The sequence below is a fragment of the Pelecanus crispus genome, chromosome 1, assembly GCF_030463565.1.
Source record: "Pelecanus crispus isolate bPelCri1 chromosome 1, bPelCri1.pri, whole genome shotgun sequence".
NCBI classification, from domain to species: Eukaryota; Metazoa; Chordata; class Aves; order Pelecaniformes; family Pelecanidae; genus Pelecanus; species Pelecanus crispus.
The window spans coordinates 166179281-166194342 of record NC_134643.1 but is presented as its reverse complement, the minus strand read 5'-3'; the positions used below and the strand labels follow the sequence as shown (position 1 = coordinate 166194342).

The window sequence follows — 15062 nt, the reverse complement described above, 5'->3', positions numbered from 1 at the left end:
CAGAGCAGAGGGGCAGAATCCCCTCCCTTGACCTGCTGGCCACGCTGCTTTTGATGCAGCCCAGGATACGGTTGGCTTTCTGGGCTGCAAGCGCACATTGCCAGCTCATGTCCAGCTTTTCATCCACCAGTACCCCCAAGTCCTTCTCTGCAGGGCTGCTCTCAATCTCTTCATCCTCCAGCCTGTACTGATACCAGGGGTTGCCCCGTCCCAGGTGCAGGACCTTTTGTTCCTCCTCTGCCCAAACTCTTCTGTATTCATTTTCAGAGACAGTTGCTACGAGGTAGTGTACTTTGGCAAGAAAAAATGCGAGGGTGTGGTTGTATTTTCCTGTCTGCTAGGGTGATTAATAAGGGATTCTTCCCCATGTGGAGAAACAAGGCCCATAAGCTTATCAGAAAATCCATTCATCCTTTAGGATCGAGCTAAAGTAAATGGATCAATGGAAAGTAAATATACAAGAGTCTTAGCTGAGTTCCTATTCAATAACTGGAGCTCAAAGGAGTGCTCTTAAACTTCACTTCGGTGAGAGTAGGTGTCCTATCTAACCGTTTCAGAACCTGTTAGAAGCTTTTCAAAGCACTTTAACTTTTGTCTCACCATTTGGGTGAAGGAATGTCCTGCTGCTCAGAGGCATTTTGCTATCTGTGCTATTTTATGCCCAAAGTTAAGATTTTGGAATGTTGTTATGGAGAAGTGCCACGCAAAGGCCCTTCTGCTCACTGTGATCATCCAGCACTATTCCTTTGCGGTGGCAGTCAAAGAGATTAAACATTTGATTCTCCATGGAATACCATTTAGAATCATAGAATCATTTAGGTTGGAAAAAACCTTTAAGATTGAGTCCATCCATTAACCTAACACTGCCAAGTCCACCACTAAGCCATGTCCCCAAGTGCTACATCTACATGTCTTCTCCAGGGATGGTGACTCAACCACTTCCCTGGACAGCCTGTTGCAGTGCTTGACAGCCCTTTCAATGAAGAAATTTTTCCTGATTTCCCATCTAAACCGCCCCTGGTGCAACTTGAGACTGTTTCCTCTCGTCCTATCACTTGCTTCTTAGGAAAAGAGACTGACGGCCAACTCTCTACAAGCTCCTCTCAGGTAGTTGTAGAGTGATAAGGTCTTCCCTGAGCCTCCTTTTCTCCAGACTAAACAACCCCAGTTCCCTCAGCCGCTCCTCATAAGACTTGCGCTCCAGACCCTTCACCAGCTTTGTTGCCCTCCTTTGGACACGCTCCAGCAACTCAATGTCTTTCTTGTAGTGAGGGGCCCAAATCTGAACAGAGTATTTGAGGTGCAGTCTCTAACTATCATATCTCAAAATGCTGAGCTTCAGGACACTGGGTATTAAACCTTGTATCTGCATTTCAAGCCTTTCCTGGACAAGTAATGATAGAACAGCGCTGTGCCATTGTGTTCTGTGCTGGCACGCAAGATCTGTAGTAGCATCCACAATGAGCAAGTCCTTAGAACTTGCTACCTGCCTGCTTACTCTCCCTTGTTGTCTCTACTTTTCTTCAGTGATTCCATGTCCTTTGGGTTAAACCTTAGCATCCAAGACTTTCAGAATAAGGTGATTCTTAGGGCAGTCTCTCAACAGTTTCCCAAAATTTCCCTGAGTTTCATCTCAGGCAGGAAATAATTTGTTTGCTATGTTTTTTTTTTTCTTCCTAGCTGCATACATTCGGAGTTGAGATTGCCTTATCTATCCTAGATGTTAGTTTTGCAGTGTCTTTTTAAATTGAAAGATGTTCTTTCAGTTTCAGTTCAAAGGACAAAAATGTTTCTTTCTGTTTCTGCCTGTGACAGAAAGATCTAAGAGGCAGGAGATTTAAAAGGGAGGCTGGTTTACCAGTGAGTGACTGCATTAGAATGCAAGTGAAACAGTTAAACTATTTTTGTGACTTTTTTTTGCATGCTCCATTGTTAACTTCTCTCAGGAACGTTTCTGTCCTTGGAAGGTGCACAGACAGCAACTTCTTTCACTTTCTCCAAGCACTAAGCTCTCTCTGAAAGATCTCAGTATGATGCCAAGTACTTCAGGATCATACTCCAGATTCACTGCCAAGGTGCTACTTGAAGCCACTGACAATTTGAATGAACGTGTATAGGCAAGAACTTACCAGGAAGGTATGTTATTGAACTAGGCTCTGTGTACGAGCTCTCCTTAGACTTGTGCTGCATGTATGTATATCAGACTCCACATTTCCTATCACTCTGTCTAGAAATCCTTGAAGGATTTGGGGTTAAGAGAAACAGCGAGCCTGTTCTGTTTGTGACTGTGTACATGATTCATAGCTGGACACAGTTTAGATGTGGCGACAAAACTGTTCTCAAATACTCTAGCATATTTATGCCCGTGGTGTGGTAGTACATAATAAGTATTTCAAAGGAGAATTGTTTTTGTAGGTAAGTAATTTTTTTTAAACAAACAGTTTGCCTAAGTATTTCCTAAGAGCAGGTAAGCAGACCTTGACATTTAGAAAATGAAGGTACTGTTCTCTCCCAGTGTAGTGGTATGTTCAGAGGAAGGGTAAATATTATTGATTTTTTTTTTTTTTGGGTCTAAGCTGAGCAGTAAATTTCCACTGGTGGTGTAATGATCTGTACTTTTCAAAATCTCACCGTTATCTGTGAGTGAAGATGATAGAGATATTTTGAGAAACATCATCTGATGAACCAGAAGTGGAGAGGTGTAACATCTTGCCGATGTGGTCATCTCTCTAGATGTAGAAACAATGGAACAGAACAGTTGTATTGTCTTTTGATCAACTTTACAATAGCTTGAAGATGGTCTTATGAGTGAAATGTCAGGTCTGATCTTATTTTTTCTTTTTGGTGCTTTTATCTTGTGAATCCTTTTTATTTTGCAGCCTTCATGCTGCCATAGGAGCTATTTGGTCAAAAGAATAACAGGTGTATGTGTAAGAAAAAGATCTGAAGTCAGGTTTAAAATGCTGTGTTTTCAAGTGATGCCTGATTAGATTGGAGAAGAGTTATTTCCGTTGCAAGAAGTGCATTGTTAAGGAAGAAACAATGTATACGAACGGTAAAGCAGCAGAGGAGAATAGGAAAACTTTGGTTAATTAACCTAGCTGATTGCAGGGATGATCCAGTCATCTTAGAGCATAAAGCTTAACCATGTGGCAGAGATCAAGTTTAGCAGTATGACACCTCTGTTCCATTCTTTGGCTACAGCAGGAGGCGAACAGAGAGATCTCAGACCTACATTTAACAAACATAGAGAAGACACCACTGTAACAAGGGGGAGTAACTGTCTTTCCTCCATATGAGAAGTAATAACGGTTATTCTAGAAATAGAGTATGAAGCCGATATTGAAAAGATTCTGTTCTTCATAAGCCACTAATTGACCTTTCATGATCAAAGCCCTGCAGAAACTCCAAATTGAATTATAGATTGTTGATTTTGTGTAATGTATTATCCACTTACTGAATCAAAATAAGAAATATTATGAACTTCTTTTACATTATTAGTGGCTATTTTTGATAGGTACGACACAGTTTTGCACATCTTCTGTTTTTTCCTTTGGTCTGGTGTAGGATCTGATAGCTTTCTTGGGATCAGACTTGACTTCCTTTTCCTGTTGATCCCATTGTTTGCCAAGAAATAAATTTTTTCCTGAATTCTGAAAATGCCTGCCCTACTGTCCATCATAATCTGCCCATGTGGGCACTGGAAGGATGGAGGAGCTAAGTAGCACTTTTTCCTTAAAGAAAAGGATTCTGTTGTCTCCCTGTTTGCCTAGATACTTCCTCACTTTCTGTGTCATGTCAAATATGGTTTGTTGTGGCAAAAGTCTCTAGCTGTTCTGTGAGTTCAGGTCTTGGTGAAAAACCACATAGTAAGTACTGAAAGGTAAATCCTGACCCAGCACTGGCTTCTGTCTGAGTGCAGTCCTGGGCCCCAGATGGAGCTTCGCTGACTTTGATGGGGCCACTTCAGATACATGGAGGCTCCTGATTGCTCTTTCACAGCATTAGGACTCACTGTTGAGGATACCTCAAGAAATACGTAACACTTGGTATTTTTGTTTTAAACAGTAACTTGGAGGTAAGGTAGAAATGACTTCCTGTTCCCTTAAAAAAGTACTTTTAAAACGATAGCTGAGTTATGTGCCTAATGTGAGTCACTGCAGAAATATAATAAGCATATTTATAAGGTCAAATGAGATGAACAGCTATATGTTGTCTTTCATTGAAGGTCAGTGTATCAGGGTGAGGGGCAACTAGTTTCACAGCTTTGGTGGAAAACCACAGAAATTTATCTATCTCTAAATGAACAATCTGCATAGGTTAATCTAAATCTGAATTTGCAGTACAGAGGAGAGTAACAAGCAGAATGTATACCTTCCTGAGTTTTTCAAGTCACTGGACCAGTGGAAGTGGCAAGTTGCTCTTCTAGAATGAGAAGGCTTGCCATTTGGGCATTGTTCACAGTGGCTCCCAAGGTGGTAGCTGAGCTGTTCTTTGGGTGCTCTTGAGTGTGTCCAGGATTTGTGGGAAGGAATGAATTGCAATTAACAAACACAGGTAACTAGTCTTCAGCTTATAAGTAACGCTGAGAGAGGAAATACAGGATATGAAGGTTTAAGTCATGATGTTGTTGCTGGTATTTTTGTTAAATACTGTGAATGCCCAAATTTTCTTCATTGCAATCTTACTCACATAAGAAGCCCAAATAAATACTTCATTAATTTCCAGAACTTCTTTACTGCATAGAATATCAATGAAATGGCCACGCTGTTTTAATTCAGAGTCAGAAAACAAATTCCCCTTAGACCTTCTGTCTTGTATTTCGGCATTCATATTTCCATTGGATGGATTTTTTTAGTTATAGTTTTTTGCAAATACATATGCCTTCTAAAATATCATGGATTTGTATGTGTTTATTTTCATTCAACTTATGTTACTATAGATCTCAGTGTTCTAAAAAAGTTGTGTTCTGTTATTTTATATTTTAGAAAATACTGTTATTTATCCTGAATTTTCTGTACATGAGCAGTAATTGCAAAGCATGCAGTAATATCTATTTAGGAACATTATAAATGTAAAGGCATACATTTGACAGCCTTGACATGTTTTCATAACTTAATGCTGTCCTCTTTTGGTAGTTTAAGTAGAAGATGGAATTATTTATTTGTTTTTTTTTTAAAAAACTAAAGAAAAGCATTGTTTCTGTATTGTAGCACTTTTCTAGACCCTGAAACTCGAAGAGCAATGGGAGAACAAGCAGTAGCTCTTGCCAAAGCAGTAAAATATTCCTCTGCTGGAACAGTAGAATTCCTTGTGGACTCCAGTAAGAATTTCTACTTCTTGGAAATGAATACTAGACTCCAGGTAAGAAAAACAGCTCTTCAGATTCAGAAAAGTGTTATTTAAAAAAACAGAACATAACCTCCTTCCATACTTAGGGGTCTGCTCCTGCAAAGACTTACACATAACTAACTTGATGCATGTGAGCACTTCCCACTGAACTTAAAAGATCTACTCACTTAAATAAGCCTGCGTATACAAGACTTTGGAGCAGTGAGCCCTTGCACAGCACTCAAGTAAGCATTCAGAGCTTTTGCTCTTTGTTACACTTGACCTAAAGACCTTGCAAGAGGTCACTGTTAAGTGCCACTGTGAGTTCACAGTAAGTGGCTAGCCACTGTGCTCTGGTGCTTTTCTCCACTGGTCCCTGAAGTTTCTTTTTTACTTTTTATACTTTGATTGCTTGCTGAGTTTCTCTGGGAGGGTGATTAAAACTGTATGTGTGTATCAGCAATAAAAAACACTAGCAATCTGCATATGATTGAAACTGTGACTGGAATGCAACTGTGTAAAAAACCATGCTGACATGGTGTAGGATTTTTGTAACAACATGTGTAGTCAGTAGTAGGTGTTATAATGTACACTGCAAATGAATGGACAAGCAGTGTTTTATGGAAAACGTCCTCTACCTCTTATTTGACTGTTACAATGTATTTCTGGTCATAATCTAAGAAAACAGGCACATAACTTAAAGTCTGGATGTCATTCTCAAAGACGGGAAGAAAGTTCAACTTGTAAGCAATTCAATCATCTTTATCCTCCTTTTCTCACTTTGTTAAATAATGCCAGAACGACTGAAATGTGGATCAAGCAATAGAGTGATTAGCTTCTTATTCTGTTTTAGATACATTTTGTTAGGGCTGTGTCCTGCCTGCCACTTGTACATGTGGGTAGTGATAGAGCACGAAGAGATCCTTGTAATTCTGACGTCTTTGCATGACTTTGTATAATGGCTGCGTAAATTTATGCTTTGGATAAAGAAGTGAGAGAGGATTTGGGGTACAAAGGAGGAATGGGGGTGTTTCAGTCTTCCCCTGTTTTTGGAATTAGTCAGGACAGTTATACTTCACATGCTTTTGCTAGGAGTTTGCTAAGCATAATCTGGTCTACCTTAGATTCAGTTAGGGAATGGTGATTAATGGCAATGTATAGTTCATTAAATATTATGAAGGATTTCTGTCTCTTTGGTCATAGTCTTTATTCCCAATCTTGCAGTTTTTGAGAGAACGCTTTTTAGTGACTCTCCATGTTCTTGTTCACATAGAAGAAAATTAATTTAGGGTTTTCTGCATAACCCACCAGAAGTTCAAAACCATTTCCTTGCTGTAGTGTATTATTGTGCATCAGTTCCTAAATGGAATTAGTGATGGAGTATCCTTGGGGTTGATTCTTTTTGCGGTTCATTTTTAAGATGTTCCCTTTACTGTGTTGTGGTGTCTTCCCCCTGCAATGCATAGTGGTAAGTGTTTGATGTCCCAAAGCTCAAACTTGCTTTATTGTAGAGGTCTCCACGTACACGGTAAGAAAGCTTTCACGATTCCATCTTTAAGGACTTTAAAGACTTCCTTTTGAAATATAGCCTAAGCAGTTTGACAATCCCCTATAATAGATTCATTCGTTCCAACTCCTAAAGAAATTTACTAATCTTAAATTACAGTACTTGTGTAGATATTCTCTAATTCCTCTATCCTGACTGTGCATTGTCTCTAATTAGTGTTTCAGCTTGAGGCTGGAGAGTAGTAATTTTCTCTGGTTCTTCCCCAGGCTTACCCGTTTGATCTGTCACTTCTCCCAGGTCTTAAGCTTTACTTTCTGTTCAGCTAACAGTTATGCAACTAACATCTCATTCTTGCTCCCTTTGGCTCTATTAAGAGCCAAACATAGAAACTCTAATGAAGCTTGTCCAGATTTAACTTCAGAACCAGGAGAGTCTCTAGATGTCTCTGTATTGCTTCAGCCTTTTCCTTTTGCATCTCCTAACTGTGAACAGTGGCTAACAGGCTCACTTGCCCTGTTTCTGCTGAACGCTCCACAGCTGGAAGAACTTTCCTAAATGATGGACATCTGAACCATAAATGATGCTCCTAATGTTGGTCTTAGTGTGCATTACAGACGCAGCTACCTGTCAGCATCATCAGAACGTGTCTACTAAATGATACGATTTCCTGTGTCTGTTCTGACGTTTCAGCAATCTCTAGTCAGATCACTGTAGCCTTTTTAGTTTAGATACAGACTTCAGAATATACTTGCATAAAGCTAACCAAACCGTGTCCAATACTTTGCGCTGCCTGCTGATTTCTCCCCTGCCTCCCTTTGGTGTATCTGTCAGCTATCTTCCAGTGTTTTTTGTATTTTGCAGTAATTGAGAATTGTATTATTATTTGGCTGTCTTTTTGGGGAACTCTTTGGGAATATACCTTTTCTGCTATATAGTTCTGCAAAAAACTGTAAGTAGCACCTTACAGGAAGTTTATATTTTATTTAATTTTTGTTTTAAGTGTTGCTGCAATACAATATGAGGTTGGAAAGTGAAAAAAGTTGGTGAATCAGCTCCATTGTGTCTCTTGTATGCTACACAAATCTGTTACAGATGTTTCACTCCCTCCAAGTGATTCAGCTAGAATGATTTATTCTTTACTGTTGGCAGTGTACTTTTTATTTTATCTGCTGCTTTGCCATCTTTCAGAGGCTAGCCTATAAGTATGAGACACCAGATTGGATAATTGCATAGCAAAACTAGTTATTCTTGTTTTTTAGAAGAAAATATAGAAATGGCTGCCCTAACAACTACAAGAGAACTGCTCGATGTTGTCATTTAGGGCACTTTTGGAGTGGTTTTCAGGCAGCTTACCACTGTTAGGATTGTTGAGGTAGACCAGGTGTTGAATATCTGATTCTTTATAGCTGCTCACACTGTGGGTGTGCTTTGTGTTACCTAGTTGTCATCAGCCTAATCAAAGGCAATCATAGTCCAAAATAGCCAAACAGGAGCTTTGAAATAAATAAAAAGTTTCTGACCCCTTACACTGGCAGCCTTTCTAACTTCCAGATTGTGTCAAAATCTCCTTATCATGCTACCATCGGAAATGCTGGCTTTCACTAGAAAAGTCTCTTCTGCTTTTCACTGGAAGATTAGAAATGTTCCTCTTTGACTTTATTGGAAGAATGTCTACAGTCTGTAAATAAAGAATATCTGTTAACATATGGGTGTGCGGCGTGGCTAAGCTTCTTACATGTGAATCAATAGGTGACAGCAAAGGGAAAACATCACATATTCTAGAAGTTTGTAGCACCTTGAAACGAGAAGCATCTCTCATTGGCTTGAGGGGAACTGAGAAAAGTGTGACGAGCAGTGTGAAGAGAGCACTTATCCTGAATACAGTTTGTACCTCTGTGTCTCGGGTCTGCTGCCAACCTTCTGCCTCCCCCATGTGTTGTGCGATTTAAATAAGAGTGAGCACTCCCTTCCTTCTCGAGACATGACCAAATTTGCTTAGAGTAATCTGATTGAAAAGACTGCTTGTATAGACTGTATTCAGCACAGTGGAGTTGTGAAATATGGTAATTTGAGTAGCAGTGTGTTTTCTCCTCGTGTGGCAGTTTGAATATTTTTGTTGTAACTTTTTAGGGATTAAAAGTTAATTTTGATGTGTTTGTAAGGGATTTATTGAAAGCAAATGGCATATCTGTATTTTTTTATTTTACAGTTACTTGTAGGGAGAGTAATGTAAATAAACTTCCGTACACCTATAAAACCTTACGCAGTATTAGGGTTTTTGGTCATCACTTTCAGTGTTTTCATCAGATTTTACTGACCTCTGGAAAATGTTATATTCCAGAGCTTTGTCTTTGTACAAAACTGGCCGTGCCAGGTGTAAAAGACAGAGGAAGCATTTTGTGTGCAACACATCTCTTTCTACCTCCCTTTTCATCTGTTTGTCCACTCTTGAAAGTATAAAAAGGATGACTGGGAAATGTCTAGAAGTATGTAGAAATCCTGTTGGTGATTGTCTGGAGCTCCACTGCTTATAAACTGCTGGTTCTAATAGTCTCTTAATGGTATCTGTATTCTGTTGCACATCATTAGGCAGCACCTGCTACACGTTTGCTCAGTGAAGGAGAGAAGTGCTGGAAAATATTGCAGCTGCACTATATAAACAATAGCAGCAAAATATAAATAGCAAAGTGATGAGCTGAGTCTGGATTGCCAGCTAAAACCACAGAGAGGTGGTGACTTTGGTATCCGTAAGGGACCCATGGGACAGCAAGAGGTGATTTTGTTGCCTTGGTGTGCGTAAAGGCCCGGCGGATGAATTGCGGTAGGTGGGCAGGGGTACGGGAGCAGTGAAAGGGGCTGTCAGGAGTTAAGAGGAGCAGATTTCTACAAAGTCTGAATGGTGGGGTTTCAAAGTAAAGTCTCAAGCGACTGTTTCTGCTGTTTGCTGAGACTCTTCATATTTCTTAATACTGGAATCTTGTTTTACTGTGACACTTTGCTTCAGTCATTTTAAATAGGCTAACGAACAGTGTCAGATGGTAAAGACTTTCAATTGCTGCTAACCTGGGCTGAATTTGAACTGCTGACCTAAAGGTGAAAGGTCTCTTATCCCATTACCAATCCCCTAAGCCCACCAGAATCCATTCTGCACACAGTTTATACCAGCTGTTCACGGCCATTTTTAGAAGCGAAAGAAAAGGTGATTTTGCTGCCAGACAACACTTCTTCACACAAGAGGGTCAGCCGACAACAGTTAACCAGATTTTTGCCACATTCTTGCCTCCTAATGCAACTTCCATTATGTAGCTACTGGTTGTCTGCTTTTCAGGCTTCCCAAAAGAACTACAGAAAAGCATTGCTAATTGTTGTTGACAGAAGAGAACGACATTGTTTGTGTAAGTCATTGAATCTGAAAGATGCCATTAACAGTGTGCCGGGCCATGGAGTGATATCTTAGAGACAACATTACCACGTAACTATCACAGAATACTATTAAAAAAGTAGAGGAAAAGGAGGCTTCCCTCCGTTTTTAGTAAGTAGAGAAACAAAAAATCATTCTTCAAAGGGTACATTAGTTTCTTTCCTTTGGTGAATTTGATGTAAGGAAAACCTAAGAATGGCTGCAGTGTGACCAGAGCCACCTTGAACGAAGTACTCTGAGAGGGCTTTAGTAGTACAGCGAAATATAGTGAAAGAAGGAATTGTATCTTCAGGGAAGAAAATGTAGGGTTTGTGGGTGCAAGTTTCTTTATTTTCTTACGTGGAGTATGTAGAGGAAAGGAAATTGTGTCGAATTAATGAATTGCAAGATTTTTTTAAAGTGCAGGCTGTTAATTGAGAAAGTTATGTCGAAACTGTGAGCTAAATAACATGTTGATATAACGTGTGTGCTGTTTGTTTAAAATACAGAAAAGACAGATTCAGTATTCATAAGCTATGTAAGTGGTTTCTTACCCACGTCTGTCCAGTACAATAAAGAAAGAGATCCTTGAAAAGAAAAATTGACAGAACTGAATCAGTGATTATTGGAAGATAACTTCCTACGAGGAAGTAGATTAAATATTTTCCAAAGTTATTATATGCTGTTACTAAAAAAATTAGTTGGTACCAATTGTCTGTGCATTATTTTTTTATTTTTGCAACATCTTAGGAAACAATGAAAAGAGGTCTACCTGAGCATCTTAGTTTATGGGAATTTTTGTAGTTCTGGTTGCACGCAGTTCCTCAATCACATACTAATAAATCAGAAAGTAAGCAGCAACTCATATTATGTACTATGTCTGTAGAAAAGGACAATATAGGAGATTGCCTGTTACGTATTCCCATGTGCTTTCCATTCATTCTGTACTTTAACCCAAACATTGTCCGCTCTCCAGCAGCCTTTCTGAAAAGCTGTTTTTTTGCTGTGTGTCCCCAAACTCCATATACATGGCTGTTGTGAACTCTTTTGTGGAAAGAAGATGTGACCCCGGAGTGCTCCTGCTCATAGTAGTCAGGAAGCTGGTATGCCTGAAGAGCAGAACATGTGTGCACCTCTGTTGCTGTTCAGTTCTCTGAAATAGAAACCAGGCTTACTGAAATAAAGGGGGATGAGGAGCATCTGTATGTTGGTGGGTTTGGGTCAGTTGATACTGGATTTGGCTGCCACAGAAAAGCCCATGGGATTCCAGGTGAATCATGTTTCCTGGAAACTGAGGTGTATGTTGAAAGTTAGTTTTGAGATTATTTATCTGAATGTAGAGGAGTATATGACACCAACTAGGGACTTACAGTAGTAGGGGTGACATAGGCTGTAGTATTAAGGCTACTGAAATTTAGATTTTCTTGGCTGCTGTGGTCTGCTTGAATGCTCCAGCTGGTGCGCAAGTAACTCGATGCCTTATGCACACAGGGGCAAGAGAGCAATCCTTGAGAGCATCCAGAAGTGTTTGCTATTAGATCTGAGTACCTTGATGGTCTTGAGAAAAATGTGTCCTCAAATTATTCCCCTGAATGTAAGGGGAGCAGTCATCGCTAATTTGACTCTTAGCTCCAACTGTTCATAAAAATTGCAGGACTGTTTTTGTAGCTGTGGATGACCCCCAGTATGGTAAAGCTTTAAGACTGTTGGCAGTCACAGAACAGGACAAGAAGTAGCAGCCTCTCCGTACTGTTCTGGGGACGGATGCTAACTGGACTGCAATGTTGGTAGGTTCCCCTAGCTCTTTTGTACCTGCTTCACCATCTATATACTGGCTCTTAGTTGTTATTTTCTTACAGGCTTTGCCACCGGTGTTGCTTGCTGTATAAACTGAAAGAGGGTAGGGAAGCAAAACCACTTGTAATGCTGACAGGGAAGCTGATTGCTGTGAGGTGTCTGAAGAAGAGCCGATCCAGTATGAAGGGGAAGCACTTTCCCTTTACCCTGTATGAATGTTGCTGGCCATAAGAGCTATGGCTTTGTGGACTTGAAAGCAGGAACGTAAGTGGCATTTTTCAGAGAAAGAGGTGTGTGTGGATCACAAAGCGGGGAGTAATACTTTTTAAATGAGGTACATGCTGTACTTAAGTGCATTGAAACGATGATTTGCTACAAATTGTTTATGACCGGACTTGGTATAAGTAAAGGAACTGGTAGTAAAGGTGATACTTTTGGCAGCTAACTAATTGAGAGTTACCGCTGATCAATTTTTCTGCTTGTCCTGTTGAGAATAAAGTACAGCTGCCTTGATATAGCTGTGATCTGTAGATTGCTTGCTGCAGACATGTCTGGTTTTGCCCTTTGTGTTAAGGACAGGGATAATGTGCGAATTTACCCACTATCATATAACCATACCACCATTGGCTCTTACCTTATTGACTGGGGCTTCACTGGCAAGATCTTGGGTCAGCTGACTACAAAATCTGAGTATGGCCCAAAGCTAGAAGAGTTGATCAATTGAGTGTGATTCAGCTCCATTTGTGAGCATACTTGCATTCATTTCTTTAAAAATTTAGTCCTTGACTTTACTTGTCATTTTATGGATGCTAAGGCTGTTGATTGAGAAGAGGTATAGCATAAAATTAATAAAAGAAAATACAACAGGCAGGCAAAACAAGAGTGACACCTGAAGTAGAAGGCTGAAAAGTAAAAGAGGAAAAGGTTTAAAGCCTAGCTTTTAATAGTGATTTAAAAATAGATACAACAGTTACCTTAGTCAGATAGCTGTGACAGTTATTCTAGAGCTTTCAGAAGTAGGGAATGATGATGCCTGTGTTTTCTTTTTTGGGGAGGGAGAAAAGGGGTCTAATTTCTTCACTTCTACCCCGTCCTTTCTTGCTTTGTGAAAGATTAGAGCTTTAATTTCAGATCCTGCATGTATCTCTCTGTGGGTGGATTCTTGCAGCTCCAGAACCTCATTGTAGGGTGCTTGTTGAACCAGGATATGGCATTACTGCTTTGTTAATGTCCTTTTGTACTGTATGCTGAAGCATGTTCTGTATAATGCTAAAAATACTGACCCCCTCCTGCAGCTCCCCTTGCCGAAAGAAAACTGCAAATGCTCAAAGAAGTGCAGTTTGAGCTGCACACCTCACTGAAAGGTTAAAGTTACAACTAAGTCAACTAGGATTTCAAAGTTAAAATTCTTTTCTACCTGATTTTGGTGATCTGATGGTCTTAATGTATACTAAAATGCATTTTAAACATATTTGGTACCCCAAAGTTAGTGCTGATTGGTACTGTCTACATTATGCCTAAACAGCACTAGTTGAAGCACAGTCCTAAAAGAAAGCAGAACTTCTCCCCACCCCAAAAAACTCCTCAAAAATTTTTCCTTGTCATATTTTCTGAATGCTGTTTTGTGTGCAGACACAAAGGGAGTATTTTGAAGAAACAGAAGAAAATATTGACCAAGTCAAAGATCTGTACTGAAGAATGGATTAAATAAATGTTTGTGAGTTGTAAGAACCAAACAACAAAAATACTTTTCTTTCCAGAAACATTCCATCCTATTTTGATCATCAACAATAAAGTGGAAAACAACAATGAAGCTATTGAATGTGGAATGCCAATTGCAATCCAAGAAAAATGACAGTATAACTAAATAATGCAAATTTCTTTGAAAAAAAAAAAGAAAATACAGTATTTCTTTATCTGGAACGTTAGAATTCCAAATGTGTTCTAAATGCGAAGGTAATTTTTTAAACTTAAATTGCAAAATAAGAGAATAAGTTCTGTTGTCCAAATATGAATGTGTGATAAGTAACTTTTTATTAAAACTTAGGGAGTTTTAATAGAAACTTCAAGTCTTAATAGAAACTGAATTGCTTCAATTTAGCACTGCAGGGCAGACACTGAGATGTTTCATAGATTCTCCAAATACTGTTATTAAGCTTGACATGCTGGAGAGTATCATGTGTTAGGTAGAATCAAGATTGAATCCCAAAGGTACATCCTTAAACTGTATAATCAGATTCCCATTTCAATGTCACTTTCATCCTTCAAAGAATAGGTGCTTGTTTCGGTGATGATTTGTCATTAAAATTATGTCAAAACGTCTTAAAATGTTGTTGAAACTCTAAACAAACTCAGAGCACACACAGGGCTAATTATGGATGCCATCTGTTTATTTTTACAAAGCCTTTTTCCTAAAGACCAAAGCATCTTCTTGTTCTGATAAGCCACAAGATTATTGTAATGGCTAAATGTTTTCCTTAGTACTAGTGCAGTTGAAGGAAGAAGGACAAGCAGTTTGGTCGCTGACCTTTTCCTGTGTGACAAAATGTACATAGTACGACATCTCATGATAGAGAAACCGTTATGAAATGCATTTTCTTAAGGTATTTTGGCCCTCGGAACACAAACATCGTATAATAAAAATGGCAGTTCTGTCATAATTTCTGTATGGAAGGTCTTACAGCTGTCTCTGTGTGAAGAACATGCTTTTAGCATGCCTATCTTCTTACTTCATCTATATGGCGCGCCCTCCTGTCTTTGGGTGCTTTTTTTTTATTGCTCTCCGTCTAGTTATAAAGTTAATAAATGTGTCCATTTCTGTGCCCATTTGAAGGAAAAAAGCGTGTTTGTGCATATGCGCGCGCACGTGTGCATGCTTGTACGCACATGCCGGGGTTAGTGTGAACGACGGGTATTCCCATGGCAGCATCATCCAAAGCCGTTAGCAGCAATTTGCTGAGAGCGCAGAGTGACTCTGCTGGTCCAGCCCAGCTATTGTGCATGCTAAGCACTAAACAGATAAGTCTG

The 15062-nt window shown here is 39.5% G+C and overlaps 1 protein-coding gene across 1 annotated transcript in view; it reads left to right on the top strand.

Annotated features, from left to right (window-relative positions):
- PCCA (propionyl-CoA carboxylase subunit alpha) overlaps window positions 1–15062 on the top strand; it is a 322247-nt gene that overhangs the window by 129318 nt on the left and 177867 nt on the right. The window contains exon 12 of the mRNA XM_075711566.1: window positions 5214–5364. Within this exon, the coding sequence (XP_075567681.1) occupies window positions 5214–5364 (151 nt within the window). The remainder of the gene's footprint in view (window positions 1–5213; window positions 5365–15062) is intronic.